The 25,866-nt window shown below is 35.3% G+C and overlaps 1 protein-coding gene across 1 annotated transcript in view; it reads left to right on the top strand.

The window, feature by feature from the left end:
- Positions 1-13,562: 13,562 nt before the first annotated feature.
- Positions 13,563-25,866, top strand: part of LOC136208128 (heavy metal-associated isoprenylated plant protein 3-like) — a 35,888-nt gene continuing 23,584 nt past the window's right edge. Inside the window, exons 1-3 of the mRNA XM_065998946.1 lie at positions 13,563-13,721; positions 14,261-14,411; positions 14,476-14,622. Coding sequence (XP_065855018.1) covers positions 13,563-13,721; positions 14,261-14,411; positions 14,476-14,622 — 457 coding nt within the window. The remainder of the gene's footprint in view (positions 13,722-14,260; positions 14,412-14,475; positions 14,623-25,866) is intronic.

Raw genomic sequence — 25,866 nt, 5'->3', positions numbered from 1 at the left:
CAAGCCCATACCAGGGATGAATCCTCCCTTCATCATCTTCACCACATCGGTGGTCATGCTAGACTCGTAGATTCCCGAAACTTGGAACCCGGAGAAAAGCTGAGGCTCAATTCCCAATGCCGCCACTGAGCTCAATTTTTCCGCTCTGATTGTCACTATCTCCTCCCCGAAGGGGAATTTGATCATTTGGTGGAGCGTGGAGGGCACACCTCCCAACTTGTGGAACCATGGGCGTCCCAATAATACAGCAAAGGTTACCGAGATATCCAGCACCGTGAACTCTGTTTCTTCCTCAAGCAGCCCCACTTTCAACTTGGCCTTAAAAACCCCTTCGATATGCCTACGACTATCATCATAAGCCCTGATCACAGTTTCCGAGGCCGTCAAGTCTCCTCTTTCACTCCCAATTTAGACAAGAGTTTCAGCGGGCAAACATTAATGGCTGATCCATCATCAACCATCACACAACTAGTCTTCTTCCCGTTGATTTCAGCTTGGATATACAAAGGCTTGTTGTGAGCCTTCCCCTCTTCTGGGAGGTATTCATCGGTAAACGTGATTTCAGTTTTCTTTCGAGCCATAATTGCCCCTACCAACGCTGCTGGCTCAGTATCGGTAGAAATAACCAAATTCTGCAGCTCTTTCATCAGGTTTTCACGATGGTGTACTTGGAATGGCATAAAACTTCCCACACCATGGACTTAGCTTGTGTCTTCTTCAACTGCTCGAGAACTTGGTCATCCGGCTTGGGAGCCGACCCTTCCCCTATCTCAGCCTCCACCATAGGTGCCTTTCCTTCGGCCACTCGACCTGATCTTGTCATGACGGCGATTTCCGGCTCATCATCAGATTCATCCCAAATATTGATAGGAATCCTCCGATTAATATCTTCCTCGTCCGAGGAACTTTCCCAAATGTCCACAATCATTAGATCCATAACGTGAGGAACGTTCGGATTTAAATGAAAAGGATCCGCCGATCCATACAACGCCCAACCTATCAGATCATCATAATCCCGGAGGGACACTCTACTCATCCTTCTTGCCGCCAACGGAATGGCTCCTCTTTATATGCACATAAGCTGCACCTTATTACTCATTGTTTCGTGACACTGCTCATAACGGTGCCTCCACCTCCTAGCATAGTCCACAAAAGGTTCCTCGGAGAATTGCCTGATCCTATCCAGATCTTCCAGGGATCCCGTCCATGGAACATACATCTCATATCTTGCTACAAAAGCACTCCTAAGCGGTATCCAATGACCCATTTCCTCCTCTGATAGGCCTTGGTGCCACAACAAGGCTTCTCCCCTTAGGGTTTCTGGGAAATGTTCATATAATTCACATTGCGGGAACCCGGCGTCATACATATGGTTGCGGAATAACCTCGCGTGCTCAACAGGATCCTGGTATCCACCATACCTAGGCATTGCCAACACCGCCTCGGGTGTTTGATAAGAGGGGGAATCATGGGTTTGATCCGCCAGCATCCATACCGTATACTCTTTGATAAACCTCTTTGTCATTGCCGCCCAATCGGTCTTGACATGCATCGGGAGTGACATATACCACATCAACGGCTCATCCATCAATGAATTACAGAACAAACTGGTGATCTCTTCTTCCTTAAAACCCAAAGGCCCCATGGCCGATAAGTAGAAGTGAAGGTGTTCCATGGGATCTTTGTTGCCATTGTACTTACTGACCCTCGGTAGCGGACGCTTGATAGGTCCGATATGCATCACGAAGTGCTCTGCAGTCCTGTCTTCAGCTCTTTGGTACTTTTCTAGAAATAAATCTGACAATCGATCCCAATCATGCTTGCAAGAGTCGGGTAATGAGTGGAACCACCCCAAAGGCTCGCCTATCAGCGAATGGTGGAACCACTGAGCAATCTCGTCCACCCCGAAGGATTCAACAAACATATCACGCATATATTCACGCAAGTGCACATCAGGATTCTCTCCGCCACTAAACAGACCCAATTCTGGCACAATAGTTCGAGATGACCCTTCCCCAGTCTCTTCGGCGCTATCTTCATCATGCGGTGCTCCACCGTCCAAACCTTCATCCATCGGTTCACCTTCCTGTTCCTCGCCAAGGAAGGACACATATAGACCATTTCCTACATTGCTCTTTTCGTCGGAGTCCAACAACTCCTCTTCGTTTTCCTTGAAGGATTCCATCACTACACTTTCTTCCAGACCGACTCCGATCATGCTCACCCTATGATTAGGCAATGGATTACGCCTAGTGGAAGGGTTTGCTAACGAAGGATCAGCTATCTTCTTCTCCTCAATCAAATCTTGGATCTCGTGCTTCAACCTCTCACAGTTCTCAATAGTATGCCCATAACTGCTGTGGAATTCGCAGTATCCCCTAGCTTGTATCTGTGGAGAAGGTGGAGCTTTGTTATAAGGAGTAAGAGCTTTCAGCAACCCCTTTTTCTGCAATCGTTCGAAGACTTTTGCGTAGGTCTGATCAAATTTGGCGAACTGCCTCTTTTCGATAGCATTAAGATCAAGCACTTTCACTGCTGCAGATCTTGTGCTCGCACTTGGCCCTCGGGCACTATATCCAGACTTCGTCCACTTGGTATAAGCTTTCTTTGGTTCTCCGTCCCCCTCAACTGTCAAGGCACAACTATACATCTGATTGAAATCGGTAAAAGGCATATACCGCAGCTAATTCTTAATATACGGCAATGTGTTACCAACTACCATTCGGATCTGATCCTGCTCAAGCGGCTTCTGTTTCATGACCGCGGCCTTGGCCCTCCATCTCCTTAAAAAATCGGAAAAGGATTCCCCAGTCTGCTGCTTAGTGCTCTCTAGCTCCTTCAAAGTGACCTCAAGCATGGTGTTGAAGCTATACTGAGCGATGAATGACTTTGCTAACTCTTTCCAATCCCTCTTCGTCACCATTGTCAATGCATGAAACTATGTGAGGGCAGCCCCCTCCAGATAAGTGTTAAACAACCCCAGGACTTGATCCTCCGTCAGGATCGTGTGCTTCATTACAGCAACATACTGATTCATGTGGGCAGTGGGATCTCCAGTTCCATCGAACTTTTTCATGTCAGGGAGCCGGAATTTCAAAGGCAAAGCCGTTGCCGATAAACAGTTCTTCAAGTTATAAAAGTCCTGACTCCCGGAACTTCCCCCATGTAGATCCTGCACCTCTTGAGTGATGTGTTGCTTCCACTCCTCCTCCTTAGCTTTCTCTTTCTCCAGCTGCTTTCGGATATAATCCTGATAGTCATCCTCATTCCCAAAGCGAGGACCATCGTTCACCTCATTCTCAGCGTGCTTACTACCACTCTTGTCATCTTTCATGGCCAACTTAGCTATCTGGGCCACTATCGCGGCTAACTGCTCATTAATGTTGTTCACAGAGTTTTCCAATCCGGCCACCTTTTCGTCGGTCGCAGACATGCTGACGGAAGAACGAGTATACCCGGATGAAGACGAATCAGAAGCCACAATTGCCGATTCAGAACTGTCAATCTGTAGCCGATAAAACTGCCTGACTAGCCGACTGCTCTCTCGGTACCACAACCGCTTAATGATGACGTCTGTGCGAACGGTATCCATTAGTATGTATGCATGATTTTATATGCATGATTCGTGGTGTGTGCGTTTATTTATTTACGGATATATAAGATAAGAAGAACAAACGTTAGTCTAATTACACGTATCACAACATCTCTCTTCCACCCTTATTCCTCCACACACTCGATGGTCCAAGTCTCTTTCCTAGGATTTTGGTTTGGGGCTCACATTGCGGTCCAGGGGACGCGTGATGCCGTCGATTATTGCGGAAAAGTAAATTATTCATCAGACAATACAGTTCGTTTTAACGTATCAGCGTTTGGTGACTAAGATATCGACTAAATGGATTGTCCTGTCGGAATAACCCGTCTTTTGTCATTTTGCGAGACGCATTAGCTCGGGTTTTGACTCCCTTTGAGCGCATCTCGGTTTTTAGACGTGGTACGAGTTATTCTTTTAGTCCAATCATTCGTTATTGACAATGATTCGTTCCCTTTTATTCACGTGGGTTCGTGTCTCGATTTTTGGATTACAACGGGATCTTTTTGATCTATCGAGAGACGTAACCGCATGCTTATTCAGTGATGAAAGAACTTTTTATTTTAAGGAACGGACTCATCGCGTAACGTGTTTGTTTCTAGCGTTAAGAACCCGTTTGCTCTTTTTGGCTACGTGAAAAGACGGCGAGTCTTATTTGAGCGCACGGTACTCTTTCGGCTAACAACTCTTTATTCCTTCCAATCTACGGGATATATCACCTTAGCGTGGTTATAGAAAATCAACGTTTCGTTGAATCGCATGTTTATTCGAAGCAGGGATATTACCATCCTTTTCACTTTAGCATGAACTGAACAAACACGCAGGTCGGGCCATATTTCTTGTAGTTTTGGTAATGGTCGAAATGATCGAGCCATTAGTCAAATCCACAGTCTCGTCCACATGGCGCAATTATGCGGTTTGGTTTAATTCGGCTTTGTGATTTTTAAGCGGCGTATATACCAGTTCGAGACATGTATTTAACGACATTGGTTCATTTTCTTTAACTACCCTCGGGATGGATATATATCGTAGATATAGAATGACTTTGGTCGTTTGTCTATCTTTGCTTTTCTTTTATTTTCTTAGTCACTTTTGCGGACACGTCCATTTCTCTTAAGAACGACACAAGGCATAACGTAAGAGCTCTTCTTTTATTCAGAAGGGACGGGCCACGTTTGCGAAACTCTTTACGTTACAACGGGGTCATTCGAAATAGAAACGTTCTTTGTTTTCATTTTGTCATAATCTCGTTTTATCCCAACCTATTTAAAGAATGTGAATAACGGCTACTGTTAATATAGTCTTTTAAATCGAGATATAACTATCCTTAATACCAAACCAATTCATACTAATACGTGCTTACGTCATAACGTATTTCCTGAACATGTGCCTTCTTCGGGACACGGAAAGGGACCAGGCGGGTCGCACAAGTTCATTCATACGAGATGACTAAGTCGTCTTTAGTTCGAATCGTTTCGATGTTTTGGGGTAGTTTGTATATCGGTTTAAGAGTATATATTAACGCATCGTTTCTTTTTCTTTGCATATTTTAGGATTAGACACGTATCATGGCAATTTGAAAACACGAACTGATCTATATATCACATCAAAAATGGTAACGGGTAATCCTATGGCAACTTCTAAGGCTACTATATGCTGACACGGCTGATCGCGGGACCTCACAGGACCGCAAAAATTCGCCCCTAACGAATGGATGGGGACCCTTTGGCGCCTTACTGTAAGGGGGAACTTACACTAGCCTCTTTCGAGCGACGAATGGACTCTCGCTAGAGGTTTCGCGGAAATTACCCAAAAGGTTTGCAATAATGCACATAAATGCATACGAAAAGAAATAATACGATCCGTCCCCGTTAATGGCTTAATACACGCCTTCCGGAATCAAATTTCTCGCTTCCCCAGCAAAGTCGCCACTTGTTAGACGAGGTGCCGAATGGCCTCGCCCGGGCGGACCGGGGGGTGGACACCTCATGGCGACGTAAGCGGTGATTGGCGCCGAAAGCAACCAATCGTGGAATCAAGCTGCTCGGCAGGACCGGAGCTCGGAGTATGGAAGAGTCGCCACCCACGAATGGGAAAATGAACACCGATCCCTTGCGGGAGACCGGTGAGGGTTCGGGAAACTTAGGTACGAGCCGAGAAGGCTAGCTCCTTTCCGGAGAAAGGCTACTAGGCACCCCGACATCGCCCGGTTATGAACCACCGGCCTCCTACTCAGCGTGTTAGGCGATAACGGACTAATCGCATATTTCTTTAAGTTTAAAATTCATTTGAAACCTTTTCTTTCTCGTTTTGAAAATCGTTTTGAGCATATATTATGGAAAAGCCACTTTGGTAAAGAATCACCCATTTTGCATAAATTTATAATAGAGAGATGGGGAGAAGGAAGAATTGATTTATTTACAATGTGTCTTATGCTTAGATTCATATGTTAGCTCTATACTAAACTCACTCCCCGAAAACGAGTTTATTTACATGGTTCGTACCTCGATCGCCGTTGGAATGATTTAGGTACATTTCAAAACCCCGGTGGTTTACATGGCGTCTACTTGAATCGCCGTTGGAACGACTCAAGCGTTTGAAGACGTGGAATAAAGAATTTTACCCCGAAAACATGATTAGGCATACAAGTCAATTTATTTTGTACAAATCATTTAAGAAAACGATTCAAAACTTCATTATTTACAATGGAAAACGATTTTAATTACAAGGCTCGCTTAATCCGTCGTTGGAACAGATAAAGGTTTAAAACGTGAGGATTTAAAAAAACGATTTAAAGAGGTCAAGAAAACATTATTTACACTTTTAAGAATATCTAGAAAACTCTAAATTTAAGCAAGCAAATTAAACTCTCTTTTTGTGTTTCATTTTTCCCCTTTTCACTCCATTAACCTTTAAGATTATCATAATCACAACAATTAACAAATCAAAGCCAAATTTACTCAATCAAATATGTTTAAACGACTATACATATAAGTAGGAAAATAGAGGAATATATATAAATATACATGTATACAAAAATAAGTAATAATACCCATTAAAATACAATAGAGAAAATAATATACATTAATAAATGAAAATAGTGATGAAAATACTTAATAAGTATAATGAATTCTTATTCTAATAAAAAACATAAAAAATGAATAAGGTTTATAGATAAGAAATTAGCCTTTAGTTTCTCCCCCCAAAATGATATATGATGAAGATATATAGAAAATAATCCCAAAGATTCCCAAAACACTCAAATATGTCTAATTTAAATGAAAATAAAAAGAAAAATCTATATATATATATACATATACCTTATTAAGTCCAATTAATGAAAAATAATTTATAAACACATTAAATAACAATATGTACAAAGTATTTGAAAACAACTTGAAAGTAAATATTACATAAATATCCATATATATATAAAGGACCAAAAGCTTAAAAGTTGAGAAAGAGGGACCAAAACAGCATTTTTTACATTTCAGCAGCTTTACCGACGGAAAATTCGTCGGTAAACAGACTTTAGTGACAGAAAACGGAAAATTACAGCAGCACTCCAACTACTTCCAGATTTATTCAAAAGCTTTAAATTAAGTCTAATTCAATCGTTTTGGATTTCCGAACTACAAAAAATGGATCATAGTCAATAACGGAAACTCCTAAAACGACGTTTTTATTTTAAAACGTTATTCGGAAATATCTTTTCAAAAAACTTATAATTACAACGTTTTTTAATACCCGAACTACCTTTTAATCGGATCACGGTTCGTATTGGGATATCAAAACGAGGTTCTCATTTAAAAACAAAACCGAATTTTTATTTAACACGGGATAAAAATAAATAAATACGAAGAATTAAATAAAACGTGATAAATAAATTAATAACTAAATAAATAAAATTATAACATAAAAATAAATAAACAAAAGAAATAAATTAAATAAAATAAAACGAGTCTAGTCCTCGGATAATACCTCAAGTTCGGTATTGACGGTTGAAGTCGGTTGATCCCCCGAATCGTGCTTTTTCCGGTGCTTTTGGTAAAATTTTAACTTTTAGGAAATTTGGAATTTTTAGGAAAAAAAATGTTTTTTCCCAAAAAAAAGATTTTCTCTCTCTAAAAATGTTTAAAGTGAGAAGTTCTCTCCCAAAAGTCCTCCCCTAAAATGCATGGGGATCCGTGCCTTATATAGGCAAACGGATCCCCGGAACTTTGGGCGAACGCCCAAGCTAGTTGGGCGAACGCCCAACTTCAGTTGGGCGTTCGCCCGACAATCGTCGGGCGTCCGCCCAACGTCGCTGGGCGCTCGCCCAACGGCTGCCGGGCGCGTCTGTCCAGCGGCCGTCGAGCGTGCGCCCGCACTGTCGGGCGTGCGTGCCCCACGGTCGTCGAGCGCGCGCTCCGCGCTGCCGGGCATGCGCGCCCAACGGACGTCGAGCGTGCGCCCCGCGCTGCCGGGCGCGCGTCCAACCATCGTCGAACACGCGTCGGCTGCCGCTAGGCGCTCGCACCACGTCGTTGAGCACTCGCATACCGTCCACTTTACGACCGCGACTCACATTAATTTTTCTTTTCTCATTACATATTTTTGTTTTAAAACTTCCGGAATCAACCGCTTCGACCGTTTTGTTTACAGGTTTTCGTCACAGGTCCTCCGACTCGGTGTCTACAACCGTCGTGAGCTGTTACTAGCAGAACCTATGATATTCTCCCAGAGCAATTAAGAAGTCAGGTTGATAACTGACGTTAACCTTTCAGCATTGGGTGCAGTATAATACGATCCTTCATCAACTATATCGTGTTGGTCAATTCCTTTTAACCATGGAACATGTCAAGGTTACATATAGCGAAGAGTCTGTTTTACTTGTACATGTTGAATTCACTTTGAAAGATAAGTTAAGTGAAATTTCTATTTCTACTCTTAACTCTATCACCTTGTAAGGATTTCAGTTAATTCACCACAACCGGCCATTTGGATATATCTCCCATTTATCGGGAGTGACGAATGCTCAATCTGACATTAACTATTCTGCAATTACTTTGTGTGATACCCAACCCTGCTCTCACACACCCCAGGCTCTCACCTGTTGGATCGTGCTCGCACAGAATCAAAGTACCAGACTCCATAATCCAGAATCACTAATTATCGAATGTTTGAGTCTGAGGATTAGTTATACCTACTAATACAAATGAGATGAACAGTTGACACTTTTAGATAAATTAATCCATGCTGTTATCTCAAGTCGGGTCCCAATCCTAATGAACTTCTTCACCGAATCCATGTAACTGTCTAGATATCTAAATATCTAAAGCTTATGAGATCAGCTTTCTGTCTCGATAGAAAACAGTATTACATGCAAGTCTCAACAGTAATATGTCAACCCATATAACATATTACTTGACTTGGGTTGATTTTAAGTTTATTGATCTTATTATAAAGTACAGTCTCACTTCATGCTTGTATGAACACTTTATAATTACTTAAACAAACTTAGGATTACTTTCTTTATGAAAGATTTTGTGCCTTTATATATAGTTACATTTTATCGGGCTAAAATACATTGGTTTAATGTGTTGGTAAAACTACACTAATATATCTTTTGATAAATTATCAACATATAATATATAATATGCAATTCTCTCTTTTCGACATGGTATTAGAGAGTACATCAAATATGGAAAATTGAGCAATTTCAGTAGCTTCCTTTTCCCCAATTTATCCTTCGGCACCCATACCATTTGGGGATTCTTCGTCACCCGTAGACATCCGTGCAGGTGTTAAAAAATTCCTGAACTTTATTTTAAAATTTTCCAGAACCACCCTCAAATTTTTTTTGAGGGTGATGCATCGATCCTGGCCTCGCTTCGTTGTCACCCCTAATTTATACTAGTGGTGGAGTCAGAGAGGGTTTTTGGATACAATTGCAACAATTTTAAACTTTTCTTCAAGTGGAGGGTGAAACTGCAACCATTTTTCCAAGGTAGATTCAGTAGCTGAGGGTGCAACAAAACTTCCGTACATCTCTCTTTTTCCACCAGTGAAAAATCCAAGGGATGCTTAGAGGGAGGATCTTACACAGACCGTCAAAAAACTCAATGAAAATTATGTGTAGAGCACCCATATATTACTAGAGAATATCACAAACACCTCTTAATGTCGATGGATCATGAATCAGTCACTTCCTTTTGCTGTTATTTATACCTAATTTTGAATTTTCGCATCAATATATATATGAGATAAGGTACAAAAACATTCTATAACTATCGACTAAAAGCGATTTTATCTTCTAATACTCTAAATGGTACAATTAAGGACCTAACTTTGACAAATTGGACCAATTTCCAACCATATTAATGAAGTCTCTCCTCAGTCACAAATCTTGTTATCTTTACTCTACTTGTGTACGTGTCATGTTATCACTAATAACATATCAATTATGGTAAAAGTCTAAAACAATTTGGTGCTTTCACGTTTTGTCAAACAGATATGTGAGAATTTTTTTTTCTCCAAACGGGACTGAGATTTGTTTTACGGCCAAGAAATGACTAAGGTCTTTCGCTTTATTAAAAATAAGGACCTCAAAATTAAAATGAGCATTGACGACATCAAAATAAAGACTTGATTATATTACAGATAACGTTAATTATTTAATTTTTTAATTTTGAGATTATTTAGGTGTTGTTTTGTTAGGAGAGAGAAATTGAACATTTAAAGAGAGAAACCTCCGAAAAGGATGATTTCGGAAAATAAAAAATTTAGTTTCATACTCAATTTGGTACTAACCAGAAAATTTTCATTTTAAGGTCGCCAGCAGTCATTTTTTCGATATCAAACTAAAAGATCTTCGGTTTTAGCAAAACGAAAACTCCAATCTTCGTTTGAATAAAAAAACTCCAAAAATATAAATTTGACAAAACGTGAAATGACAAATATTTCTTTTACTATCAAAGATACGTGTATACATATGCTATTGTGTTTGTCTCATCTTATGTAAATTCTTATCACAAGTTCTGTTGTACACATGTAACAAAGAAATAAATAAATAGCCCAAATATTTCATCAAGGTTAAACATATTTCATCATCAAACCTATTATAAAAACGTAAAACTTTTATTTTCTGAACCAATTAATATAAAATTTGTGCGCAAATACATAAAAAAATAATATACTTTTTAAATGATGTTTAAAAGTGATTCAATTATTAAAATTACACTAACATTTCTGAAGTCATGACTGAAATGCTCTTTTTTTGTAATGATATAGATATTTTTATACTTTTTATTTTAAATTTTTAAGAAAATAATTTCTTATCTCTTATTTTGCCTTAGCGGAAGAATATGCTAAACTCAGTCCAACTACATTAGGCCCAAATAATACAAAACAACCATTAACCAAGTTAGGGCCCAACAAAATAAATAATTGTAATTAGTTGTACTATTAGTTGTACTACGTTTTGTCCATTAGCTAGTTTTGTTATTTTTTCCTTTCCCGTAACAGTAGGATATTTTTCCCTTTACTGGTGAATTCTCCACCACTTCCCTCTCCCAACCTCATAGGTAAGCCCATTATATGATAACCAACTTCCTCTTTCCAAAACTCAACTCAACCATATATGCGTCCAATTTCGAGCAGTGCATAATCTGGCACATGTTGGAGAAGTAACCGTATGCTAGTCTTCTTGGTCGATGCGTTCCAACGCAGTACGATGAAGCTCAGACTATGCTCACTCATTACAGCCATTAAGCACCACAAGATAGATCTTGAAGGTGAGAAGGCTGGGGAAGGCACGAAGATCACTGTTGTGTCTCTAGACTCTTGCACACAGCAGAATGCAAGTGCCGAAAGGAAAGAAGGACGAAGGCACTGAAGCTGCCAAGCCCAGTAAGGGCAAGAAAAGAAAGGCTGATGAGCTTATATCTCTTGAGCCCAAGTCCCCCAAGGATGTAACTAAGAAGGTCAGAGTCTCTAAACCTGACTCTGAGCCTACTCCTATTGAGACGCAGCAGAAACGGCCCACTACTGGGGATTTAGAGGATGAGCAGCCTCCAAAGAAAAAAAAAATACAAGGGTCAAGCCACTGACACCTCAGCCGCTAGCCATTGCGATACCCGAGGACTCTCACTTCCTCAAATCACAAGGGATGGCTACTGAGGTCACTCATGTTTCTACCTCTACTCCGGGTCAACAACCACTTGCTATGTACTCCATTTCGTTCACAAGTGACCCATCCACTAAACAGCAGGATGAACCACTTCACACTGAGCAGGAACCTGCTCAAACAAACCAAACTCCTCCTTTACCACCAATCTCCTATCCTAAACACAAACACCATCGCTCAAGCCGAGAGAAAAAATACAAAAAGAAGAGCAATAAACCAAAGGTTCACTTCGTTGATGAGGCAACAATGCTGATACCGCTCCTCTTGACCCATCAGAAATCAATATCACCTTCCCACTCTTCCAAATTGTCATTCCACTAACTGAGCCCTCAACTCAGGAAAATCAAGCCTTTGTTCCTGATCCAAAGGAACAAGCCTTATCTGAACCCAACTTGGGCCCTAATGAGTCCTCTGCTGCTGCTCCCAACTGCTCAACCATTGAGCTAACACACACTCAACAGTTTTAATAAGTGTATGATTTTAGGGGTTCAAAAAAAAAAAGTGTATGATTTTAGTAGTTTTAATAAGTGTCACATTCCTCACTAATGATCAAAACTAAAATTTTGTGCGTATAAAAAAATTTAAAGTTTTATGCTACTATGTATTATTAATTGGAAAAAAAGCAAGCTTTTATGCTAATCTTCGAATCAGACCCATATGAAATATAAATTGATTAGTATATCCAATAAATTGAGTTCATCATTGTATGTATTGAGGAAAAAATTAACATCTGCTTAGTTGTAATTCTTATTTACAAACTGCATCCTTTATGTGACAGAAATTCTAAAACCAAATCACATTCTAGGTATAATTTGAACAAATTCTACTCTTCACTTTCTTTTCTTATTCCCATTTTGTGTTTATTAATCAACATGAGTATTATATTATTCTTTTCCGAGATAGCCTGAACGACTTACATTTTGTAAAGTTAGGGTATAATACATCAGTTGCTTCTTGAATTTGTTAAAAAACCTTTATTATCTCCGACACTTACATAATGTCTCATTAGGTTGATGAACTTACCTAAAGTGTAATGATTAAGTCCCTAAAGCTTATAAAAACATCATAAAGGTGTAAAAAATAGAAAGTTAATTTGTTTTAAAGATATAGAATCGCGAATCATACCTTTATTTTTTAAGTTTTGACTTTTTCTTTTTTTATAGATTTAAACAAATTGAAATGTATATCACTTTAAAAAGTTCAGAGGCTAATGAATCACTATAAGCGAGTTTAGGAGACCAATATGTGATTTTAAACAAATCTAGGTGGAAAATAGGTTACTTTAAGCAAGTTGAGGGAGTTAACAAAACACTTTATAAGTTTAGGGGGCCAATCAATATTTTGAGATAAGTTCAGAAGCTATTAATGTATTTTAACATTATAAAACAATTAATTGAATTTTAATAGGTTAGAATGGAATACAATTTTAAAACTGAAAAATTTGGACAGTTATAATGTAATAAATTTTGGAATGCATTTTTCTTAAAAATGGTAAGATGTATATTTGACTATATTTAATCAGTTTTGAAAATTCAATGAAATTGACTGTTACGGTTGAAAAGATTGATTTTTCATCTATAAAAGGGAAACAAAGGATGTCTAACCCAACACATAAAACTCTCTCTTTTAAAGTAAAAAGGAAAACATAAAGAGAAAAGTAGGTAATCAAACATCCTTTATTTCAAAGTTAATTTTGTTCTATTAGTTAAATTTTCATTCATTACAAACCATTTTATATTAAATCTTTAGGCCATCAATCTCACCCATTTGAAGTGCTTGACAAACACCGAACGAAGATCAGTCTAAATGTGGAAACATTTCAAAGGTGCCGCCATGGTGATGGAGGACCTCCAAGATTATCTTATGATTAAAGCTATGTATGCAAAGAGCAAACTAGCTTTTCGAAAGTGTTCCAGACTATGCGACATAGACATACCGATGGAGTTTGAAACTCAACCAGATCAAGTGAGTTGTCTGAGTTAATTTCAAATAAATGTTACGTGGGTTCACATTTTTTTAGATCGGTATATGTGGTTGGTAAAAATTTTATTTTTTCAAATTTGACCAATATCGATCTCAAAATGAAAATTTTTAAGAATTAAATAACCAAATTTTTTATTTTTCAAAATTATCATTTTTAAGTTTTCTCTCTTTAAACATTAAATTTCTCTCTCATAAAAAAAAACAACACCTAAATAACCTCAAACCAAAAAGATTGAAGAATTAAACTTGATTAAAACATTATTTTTTCAGGTGGATAAATTTGAAAAAAATAAAATTTTGACTGAATTAAGTGTAATTGAAATTAAAAGTAAAATTAGCCTAATTAATATTATGATGTTAGGATAAAATTCAAATTAAAATTACTCTACCAATGTTTTTAACAACTTATTGACTAAATAAAATAAAATAAAATAAAATTACTCTACCAATGCTTACACAAGGCGGTGAGCTAATTTACCTTTGAGCTAATTTCTAATCTGACGCAATTTTGCTTTTCTTAGGAGCAGAGAGAAGGCGGAGGAGATAAAAAGGGTGCCGCCTCCGTCGCCGGAGGCGAAAAGAAGGATGAAAAGTCTGTTTCTGTTTACAAAATCGACATGCATTGTGAAGGCTGTTGTAAGAAAATTAGAAGAGCCGTGAAGCATTTAGAAGGTGAGAATTGAATAGGACTGATTGATTTGGATTGCCAATTGAAATTTGTGATTTGTTGTTGAAGGTGTGGAGTCGGCGAAGACGGATCGTCAATCGAACAAATTGACGGTGACCGGGAAAGTTGACCCTGAGAAAGTGAAAGCCAGGCTGGAAAAGAAAATGAAGAAGGAAGTAGAGATTGTATCTCCGCAGCCGAATAAAGATGCCGGCGGTGGTGGTAAGAAGAAACCGGAGGTGAAGAAACCAGAGGAGAAAGCCGCCGAAAAGAAACCGGAGGTGAAGAAACCACCACTTAAAGAGGTATAATAATAATAAAAAAAATAATTTAAATTCGTTTCTGATTACGATGTGTTGGATGGAAGATTAAAGTTATTTAACTAATTTGGATTTAATTAATCGACGCAGACACACGAGGCAAAGAAAGAAGTCGGCGGCGGCAGCGGCAGCGACAGCGACGGAGGAGGCGAGAAAAAGAACGATGCTGCTAACAGACAGACAGAAGAGGCCGTTCAGCCCAAGACAAACGAGGCCGTTCAGCCCAAGACAGACGAGGCCGTTCAGCCGAAGACAAACGAGGCAAAGAAAGAAGTCGGCGGAGGTGGCGACGGAGGAGGCGATAAAAAGAATGATGCTGCTAAGAAAGTAGACGGAGGAGGAGAGGAAAAGAAGGATGATAATAAAGAAGGCGCCAAAGCCGGCGAGAAAAAGAGTGATGCTAAAAAAGATCAAGCCCGAGCAGGAGCAGCAAAGAAAAAGAATAAGAAAAAGAATAAGAAAGGCGATGAAAGAGGAGAAGAAGAAGCAAAGGTGAAGAATAAAGAAGCTCCAGCTCCAGTTCCAAATCCGGCGACGGCAGCTAGTGGTGACGATGGTGCTATGGGGGAGGTAATAAATAAAATGGACTATTATCCGCCATATGTTCCAACTTCATGGATGCACCGGATATTTGTTCAGAGGTACACTGTTCACTCGCAACAGCCGCAATACAGTTATGATCAAATTCCGGTGTACAATTATGGACACATGCAACAAAGGTATTATATTGAACCAGGGTACAACCATCCATTCAGCGACGACAATCCCCATGCTTGTTCCATCATGTAAAACCACGATCACTGCTATTGTATATAATACTATGTAATAGGGCTAAAAGAGTAAATATCCTTTAAAAGGAGAATTAAATTACTGTGAATTTTTGTCATTAGTAATGATAATCAAGAATTATTGTGCTTAAGTAGTGGTTAAGGGAGGTCCATTTGGATGAATTCTAAAATTTAATTAATTAGATGATGAAGAATCGCCTCCTTATTGTGTATTGGATTAATGCAAATTTGAGAAGGCATCACAAAGGTCCTGCAACAAGAAAAGTTGCAGAAATTAAAATTTTCAAATTCTAGTACAATTTTCCTTTCTCAAATCCAAGTAGTAGTATTAAAAACCAGTGAAACATAAATTCAAATTAGCAGTTCCCAAACTTCCCCAGCATCTAAAGATTGAGCAGAACTCAAAATAACATCTGATGAAAGTTATAAAATCAAATCACTAAAATATATAGAAACCTGAGGAAAACGAAATGATATATATATACCTGTTTAAGAACAAAGCTTCTTCAAGGGCACACCTGAGGTTGGATTCTTGGTGACCCAAACCCTCACAAGACTCGCAATGCTTGCCTGCCAGGACAGTCAATTCTGTTGCCCCAGTACAAGTACTTGTCGTGGAGAAAGAAAACCCAATAGTGAGAAATGTAGACCTGAGTTTAAGCTTGGTGTAACAACTTGTTTGGATGCGGGTATTTTAAAGTAAGTGAGGGTAGCTAATCTTGTTTGTTTTGAGGTGTAATTGAATGTCATAGTAAATAAGGGTAGGTGAGGTGTAATTGAATGTAATAGTAAACTGAAGTTCAGAGATAATAATGTTAAAATGAATAAAATTTAGTGGTCATGAATGTAATTTATCGGGCTAAAATACATTGGTTTAATGTGTTGGTAAAACTACCCTAGCTAATATATCTTTTGATAAATTATCAACATGTAATATGCAATTCTCTCTTTCGACATGGTATTAGAGAGCACATCAAATATGGAAAATTGAGCAATTTCACTAGCTTCCTTTTTCCCAATTTATCCTTCGGCGCCCATGCCATTTGGAGATTCTTTGTCACTGCCTTGCTCCATTGCCACCCCTAATTTATACTAGTAATGGAGTCAGGGAAGAGGGTTTTCGGATACAATTGCGACATTTTTAAACTTTTCTTCAAGTGGAGGCTGAAACTGCAACCATTTTTCCAAGGTAGATTCAGTAGCTGAGGGTGCAACAAAACTTCCGTGCATCTCTCTTTTTCCGCAAGTGAAAAATCCAAGGGATGCTTAGAGGGAGGGTGGGGGTGAGCTTACACACACCGTCGAACGACTCAATGAAAATTATGTGTAGAGCACCCATATATTACAAGAGAATATTCAAACACCTCTTAATGTCAGTGGATCATGAATCAGTCACTATCTTTTGCTGTTATTTATACCTAATTTTTATTTTTCGCATCAATATATATATGAGATAAGGTACAAAAACATTCTAGTATCGACTAAAAGCGATTTTATCTTCTAATACTCTAAATGGTACAATTAAGGACCTAACTTTGACAAATTGGACCAATTTCCAACTATATTAACCAAGTCTCTCCTCAATCACAAATCTTGTTATCTTTACTCTACTTGTGTACGTGTCATGTTATCACTATTAACATATCAATTATGGTAAAAGTCTAAAACAACTTAGTGCTTTCACGTTTTGTCAAACAGATACCTGTGATTTTTTTTTGTCCAAACGGGAACTGAGGTTTTTTTTACGACCAAGAAATGACTAAGGTCTTTGGCTTTGTTAAAAATAAAGACCTCAAAATTAAAATGAGCATTGATGACATCAAAACAAAGACTTGATGATATTACAAATAACTTTAATTCTTTAAATTTTTAATTTTGAGATTATTTAGGTGTTGTTTTGTGAGGAGAGAGAAATTGAACGTTTAGAGAGAGAAACCTGCTAAAAGGATGATTTCGAAAAATAAAAAATTTGGTTCCATACTCAATTTGGTACTAACCAACTTTAATTCTTGAAAATTTCCATTTTAAGATCGCCAACGGTCATTTTTTCGATATCAAACTAAAAGATCTTCGGTTTTAGCAAAACGAAAACTTCAGTCTTCGTTTGAATAAAAAAACTCCGCAAATACAAATTTGACAAAACATGAAAACACAAATTTTTCTTTTACTATCAAAGATGCGTATATACATATGATATTGTGTTTATCTCATCTTATTTAAATTCTTATCAGATGTTTTGTTGTGCACATGTAATAAAGAAATAATTAAATAGCACAAATTAGTAATTGTGACTATTTGATATGGATTATAATAACGTTTGTATTGGCTCAAAATGGATTTAAAAAATAGGGTCTAGAAGTGTTTAACCGAACCAAATCAATTGATGACTTTTGCTTAGGATGGATGACTCAATTGATGATTTCTGCTTAGTTGAAGATTTTGATAGTTTACGATTCTAATTGACTTTAAAGGTTCGGAGAGTCGAATGAATGTTATATCTTGAATTTATATATCTATGTAGAAAACTTTTGAATTTTAATTCTATCTTTTTTTTTTTACCTTTTAAAAATAGTAGTTATTATGATTTCCTTTTATTTCTCAGTTGCAATTAAATACCGAAAAAAAACAAAAATTTTTCGTATTCAATATTTTTTAACAAACAAACGGTATGTTATTATATATAACAAAATTTAAAAAAAGTTATATATATATATATATATAAAATTGATTTTGGTCCAAATTAGTATTATATCAAATTTACTCTTTACTAACCGTCTAGATTTAAAAAAAAAAAAAATTACGCACACCTAGCTGACAATTAAGATTTTTTTCTTTAAACAACCATTTTCTCAATAAATAACACTTAAATGATGTCTAAACTAAAAGTTCAAAAATTAAAATTGTTTAAAATATCATTTTCACCAAGTTTATAACAGAGGATTAACTATTATTATTGGAGTGCACATATTAATCAACGGTATATGATATAATTATGTTAATATAGTGCAAAGTTGAAAGTTCAATAATCACAATGTTCATCTTTAAAGTTCAGAGATCACAATGAAAACAAGTAAAAAGTTAAAAGATCATAGCTGTAAATTACCTAAAAATATCATTCTTGTAGAATTTTTATTCTTAGTATTAAAAACACAATTATTTGGAATATTGACAAAATTTACCTCAAGATTATTAAAAATATATATTTTATTCTTATTTTATAAAACATCTCAATTTTATTCAACTCATTTTTATGTTTATGTTAGAAAGTTTAGTTAAATTTGATGCTTTTAAAAGTAAGTGACATTTCCTAAAAAGAATAGTATAATTGAGTTAGGATGCCTACTATTGACTTGAGACAAAATTGATTTGTTTGATATGATGGAAGTAAAATTAAACTTTATTAATAACCTTAAAACTAAATTAGCCTTTATTTTGTGCTTGTTTGTTTCCATTTTTCGGAACTGATTCTTACCTTTTAATACTAAATATGAAATAGAAAGTGTTTGGTAAATTCTCTTGATTGTCATCAGAACTTAACAGTGTAATTTTAAATACTTTGTTTTCTAAAAAAAAACATACCATATACCTTTATTTTACTATAAAATTGTGTTGTTTCTGTTTTTTTTTATCCTCATTCAAAGTTTTCAATTTTATATTTTTGTGAATTATAGCAAGGCTAAAATAGGATAAATTTCATACATGACTACTGAACTTTCTTCATTTTAACATTGTGTCTATTAAACTTTTATTCTTAACGGTATGATCACTGAACTTTACACCTTTTAACACCGGTGACCATTCAATTCTAATTAACTCCTTAAAATAACCGTTAACGACCTCGAAATAAAAATATTCAAGAATTAAAGTTGTTCAGAACGACATTTACCATGAAACCACATTTTTTATTTTCCAAAATCACATTTATTTGGAGCTTTCTCTCTCTAAAAATTCACTATCTCCTAACCAAACAACACCTAAATGACCTCAAAATGAAATTTTTCAAGAATTAAAGTTCCTTAGAATATCATTAACTTTTTGAATTTTTTATTTTGAGCCCATCAACGGTCATTTTGGGGCGTTGAGTAACCACCGGTGTTGAAAAATGTCAAGTTTAATGGCCATATTATTAAAAACTGAAGTTTAGTGATAATAATGTTGAAATGGATAAAATTCAGTGACCATGGATGTAATTTATCGGGCTAAAATAAATTGGTTTAATGTGTTGGTAAAACTACCCTAATATATCTTTTGATAAATTATCAACATATAATATGCAGTTTTCTCTTTCGACGTGGTATTAGAGAGCATATCAAATATGGAAAATTGAGCAATTTGAGTAGCTTTCTTTTTCCCAGTTTATCCTTCAGTGCCCATATCATTTAGGGATTCTTCGTCATGCATAGACATCCCTGCAGGCGTTAAAAAATTCTTAAATTTTATTTTAAAATTTTCCAAAACCACCCTAAAAAATATTGAGGGCGATGCATCGATCTCTACCTCGCTCCGTTGCCACCCCTAATTTATACTAGTGGTGGAGTCAAAGAAGAGGGTTTTCCGATACAATTGCAATATTTTAAACTTTTCTTCAAGTGGAGGGTGAAATTGCAACCATTTTTCCAAAGTAGATTCAGTAGCTGAGGGTACAACAAAACTTCTGTGCATCTCTCTTCTTCCGCCAGTGAAAAATCCAAATGATGCTTAGAGGGAGGGTGGGGGTGAGCTTACACAGAATGTCGAAAAACGAATTTAAAAAGATGTTTGTTCAATCTGTGAATAGATTTTTCGAGAAACACGCATCTCAAGGCTGATTCTGACCTTGAACAATTTTGAAAAATATGAATTCCTTTTGAGTTTCAATCGTTTATAGAAGATCAAAAACATATTTTTGATAAAATTTTCTAAATCGGATCAAAAACTTATTTTAGATTTGTCACACCCGACCCTAAACGGCATCAGATATGAAGGGAAAATAGGATAACGAACGCCTATCCGTCTGAAACACGAATCTATTTTCTAATAGATAAAAATTTATTTAGATTACCTAAAGTTTTATTAATTATTTGGCTTGGACTTGATAGTTCTATCAAGCTTCCTACGTATCCCGAACATCTTTTAATCTTTTAAATCGGGAATCAAAGCCACGTAGTTCTACCTATTTAGGTAGTTCTCTTAATTAGGTAGTTCTCTGAACTTATGAACTCATTTTAACTTATTGACACGTTGATTGATTTGCTAATAACTTAATTGTATATTTCACTTTATTACTATATAATTTAATATATATAAATCACTTTATCAAAACGAATTAAATCGAATAAACCGCTTTAACAAACCAACTCATAATCAAATAAATCGCTTACAAACCAAGTCGTAATCAAATAAATCGCTTTAATAAATCAACTCGTAATCAAACAAACGTAAAACATTATAATTCAAATCATCAAACATTATCAAAACGTAATACAAAATTTGTGTGTGTGTCCATCCTCGAATTCCACCTGTGTAGCTTATCATAACATCAATCATATCAATAATCGAGATATCTCATTCATATCTCGCCTTGCATAACGTTAGGACTACCAGCCGTGCACTCTGTCCATACCGCCCTTAGGTATGGTCTTACAATTCATACAACTCCTACCTCGGGCAATCCTAGATGGACAAAACCATTTTACCTATCCTTCAAAATATCACAGCATAAAAATCATATTGGATTTGAATCCAAATCTCATAAATGTTAACAATAACCGAAATAGTTTCCTCAATCCAAAAACAATTCACATAAGATTGTCAAATTCATTTCTTTCGACCAAATTTCCGAAATACTACGATAATGAATAATTATTCTTTAAATAATGAAAATCAAAAGTGTACGAATATTTTAAACAATATATTTTAAACAATTAATAAAACATATTCAAAACCACTTAAATAGTTTAAGACTAAAACTTATTTTTATCTGTCATGTGAATAGTTACGTATAACATTAAACTAATATAATTAATTTAGACCGAGTACACCATTAGACTCGTTATATTGTCATAAGTTTATTTGAACTAGTTTTAAATTCAATTTCTTGTACTAATTTTATATTCGACTTTATACCGACTCTACTGGATAAATATTAGTATTAGTCATTCTATTTTCAAGGTATTTTAATTCGATAAATTAACGCCACTTAATTATCATATAAAATTAAATTTTAAACCGAACGTTTCTATTAGACTATTTATGTTCGTCACTGAAATTGTAATCTATAATACTAAACTTGTACCGTTAATTCTGACCGAAGGTTCAGTTAGACTCGTAACACAGCTAGAAGTTTATCCGTATAGATTTTTATATTCGAAGTATTGTACTAACCTTTATATTACGACTCTATATTACGACTCTGATTGGCAAATATCGGTATGAGTCATTTTTAATTTATAACTCATTTGAACTCTAAAAATTAAAATGCTTAACATATTTATTATAGAATTTAAAATAATTAAAATATTCTTATTGGATTAATTTTTTATCGCTGAGATATTAATTCTAAACCGACTTAATTATTTTGGACCAATTATACTTTTAAACTCGTTACACGGCTAAAAGTCTTAATACGGAATTTCACTTCGATAAATCTAAAGGACAACTAGCCTAAAATTTATATTCTATTAGTAATTCATAGACGCTAAATCGTTAATCGTAAATCTATTAAAATTTACCAAAACTATCGAAATAATTTGGGTATAAAATTTCGTTACCGAAATGTCGTCGTTGGTCACCAAAAATTCGTCGATGTGATCCATTGATAGTCGTTGATTCACGCCACTGTCAGAAGTTTGGTTCCGTATACTATTTCTTCATGGTTCGATTGAATCGAGAAAAACACAATTTATTTATCTCCTCTCCAAACTTTCTTTAAATATCAAGACCAATATAATGATTATGTATATTTTTTTTTTCTTTTAATAATTTACTCACCCCAACATTCTCCTTAATCTAAACGATAGATCAAAGGATCTCTCTCCCAATTCATATGAAGCTTATATAGGAATTTTATAAAGAATAAAACTTTATTCATCAAATTATATATGCCATATGTCAATTTTTAACAATTTGATAAACCATGTGTCAATAAGAATATCCTGATGCTAGACACATGGTTTACATTTGTCATAAATTTATAACTTATTATATTAAGATTTTTAGTTATTTTTATACATGTGTCAAAAAAATGTTTATATAATATAGAATTTATAATATATTATAATTATATTAAGATTGCACTCATTCTTATAAACTATGGTGCATCACGAAATTAGTTTTTTTTTTTATTATTTTTAACTTAACCTATAATTTTTAATTTTTAACAAAAGGTCACTAATTAATTATAAACTTTTTCCCAATTCCTCAATTTGCACATAAAAATAATTTGAACAAACTCCAATCATATACTTGTAACATCCACTTGGTTGATTAATAAATCAAAAGATAATACAATATTGATAATGCGATAAAAATACCGTATAAAGATTATATTTTGGACACGGATGTTACAAGATTGATAAGAAGATCATACTAATAAAAAAACATGTTTATACTAAAAAAAACCAAGAACAAAATCAAGAATATATATAAACACATCAATACGATCATTTTTTGAATGATCTCACAAAATTCTTCATATCTATGGATACAAAAAAACACAGAGTACAAAATCTGTGGGTCTGATACTAATGAAGATATAAACGACAATTAATCCATTTGAGATATACAAGTTCGGGCATACTTTCTTGAATCGCAGAACCTGTAGATCTCTCAGAGTAGCGGAAACGGATCTTAGCACCACGATCTTGTACCACCGATAACAGGCAACCAGTGGAGAAATATTAGTCGCCACTAAAATTAATAGATTAGCGGGGAATATTTATTTCACCACTGATCATGAGATTTCAGTGGGAAACTTATTTATTCCCCACATAAAATGATATTGTCACGATCCATCCCACGGACCGTGACCGGCGCTAGGGAACGGGTAAGCTCAAGCTATCGGAACCCGTAGCAAGCCTTAATATAATATAAAATCAACCTTACTAATAGTGTTAACATAATTTAATATTAACTCCTTCAATTCACACACAATATAATCCTCAAACTGGTACTGTGGTCTAGAATATAAATTTTAACATAATTCTTAAATAGTCATACATAATAAAATAGATGTGCTGCCCGAAGAAATACCGTGGGCTGCAACAGACTTCTAGTTACCTGAAAAATTAAAGGAGTCAAACCTCCCATAGTGAATTAATTATATGCAATGCATGAGTAATTTAACATTTATGTTAACACACAATAATAATAACAATATATATAATATAAGTGATCACACAATATGCTTTTCATAAAATTATCTTATAAATAAATATATAGGTGGTTTAATACGTGTGTTGGACCCTAAACCTCAATACCCAATCTAATAATCCACCAATAATCACTATATCACTTTTATCCAATAACTGGGGGACCGAGAATAACTCAACCGACCACACGCCCAGTTAGCTGGAGGACCGAGAATAACTCAACCGATTCCGTACCCAGCCTCACTTAAATCCAAAATCCACAGATCATATAGCCCGAGAATATCTCAACCGAGCTTATCCATATATCACAACATTCACAAAATTAGTATCATCAATATCCAATAACCCGATAGTACCTGTGCGCACAAGGTCCTGATGCCGCTCACCAGGAAGCATGTCCATAACACGTATTTATCCACAAATAATTACGTATAAATTATTATAAACAATAAAATACTTTTATAAGTAAAAATAATACTTTAATTGAAATATCATGAAATCATTTATTATGAATGCAAATGCTAAATTAAAAATGCATAACATATAATTAACTCACAAATTTCTCCTAGCCGACTGTCCTAATTTTCAGGTACTGCTGCTCCTCCTACCAGTTAAGTATCTAAAAGAGATAATATTATTTTTAGAATTTATATATGTTTAGGGAAATATTAAAATTTATTTTGTCTCGTTTTACAGACTGTCTACCGAAAATTCGGCAGAGTCTCCCCTATAAAACGAACATCCTCCTAGTAATAACTAGGGTTAACTCTGCAATAAAATACACTTCTATATTCAAAAATATTCAAAGTCCAAACCGGGACTCCATAGACTACAATTTATCAACCCGGTTGGACATCAATCATCCGACAGTTCCATAACTGTCAGTAATTCCAACACTTTACTTCCAAAATTACTCATCATCAAACAACATATAAACATATATACTTATAATTCATTTTCATAATACTTATATCAACCAAATTAACTAACCAATAATCTTAAGAGCATAATTAATTAATTATGCTTAGTCCAATCTCCCTTCAACCTTTATTTTTAAAATTATATATTCTGATTTTTTTATTTAAATGAGGATCCAACAATTATTTTTTAACCCAACTTAATTATTTTCCTTAATTTCACCCAACTATATACTTTCGTAATTTATAGAGACTAAACGGTAAGGAATTTGAGCAAAGTCCAAGAATTAATGTTGTTCCCAATAATATTTAGAACATTCTGAAGTTAACCAAACACTTTTTCTGCATAAAATCATAATTTATAGTGATGAATACTTAATTCGTCACAAAATTAGATATGTTTTATGTGGAATTTAAAGTTTTCCCCACAAAATAATGACATGTTTTAGTGGCGAACATGTTAATTCCCCACATAAACTCTTCATAAAGGCGAATTACATTATTCCCCATAATAGTGTATGCATTTAGTGAAGACTTTTTAACAGGATCACTAAACAATAGTGTATTTATGAGAAATTTATGATTTTCCCCTTTAAAATCATTTTAAGTAATTATTCATAATATTTTAAAAAAAGTAATTATTCATAAATTCATCTTTAGAATTTAAAATTTTATTATGTAAATTAAAAATTATAAAAATGACTCACTTATCATATTATATAGGACTAGATCAATGAATTAAAAAAGAAAAAGATTTAAAGAGAAAAAATCATCAAAATTTAATGGGGAAATATTAATTTCACCACTGATTTATGAAAACATCAGTGGGAAAATTGATAAAATCCCCATAATAAAATGAAAAAAAGAGCGCCATTTTTAGGCGCCTCAATAGAAAAAACTTAAATTTTTTATGATATGTTCGGGAAACATCTTATCTCTTTTGCGATTCTCATCATCAAAAAACCTAACCTCCCATTCTCTCTTTGTGGAAACTCAAATCAAAATCTGATTTCTATGGGTAACCTGAAATTGGAGATTAGGTCTCTTGGATGCTAGAAATAGCATCGTCTTAGGTCCTTCAAGGCCA

This window comes from Euphorbia lathyris, chromosome 10, assembly GCF_963576675.1.
Source record: "Euphorbia lathyris chromosome 10, ddEupLath1.1, whole genome shotgun sequence".
In the NCBI taxonomy this organism is placed as follows: Eukaryota; Viridiplantae; Streptophyta; class Magnoliopsida; order Malpighiales; family Euphorbiaceae; genus Euphorbia; species Euphorbia lathyris.
Note: the sequence above shows the minus strand (reverse complement) of the source record. Positions and strands in the feature narration are given on the sequence as shown.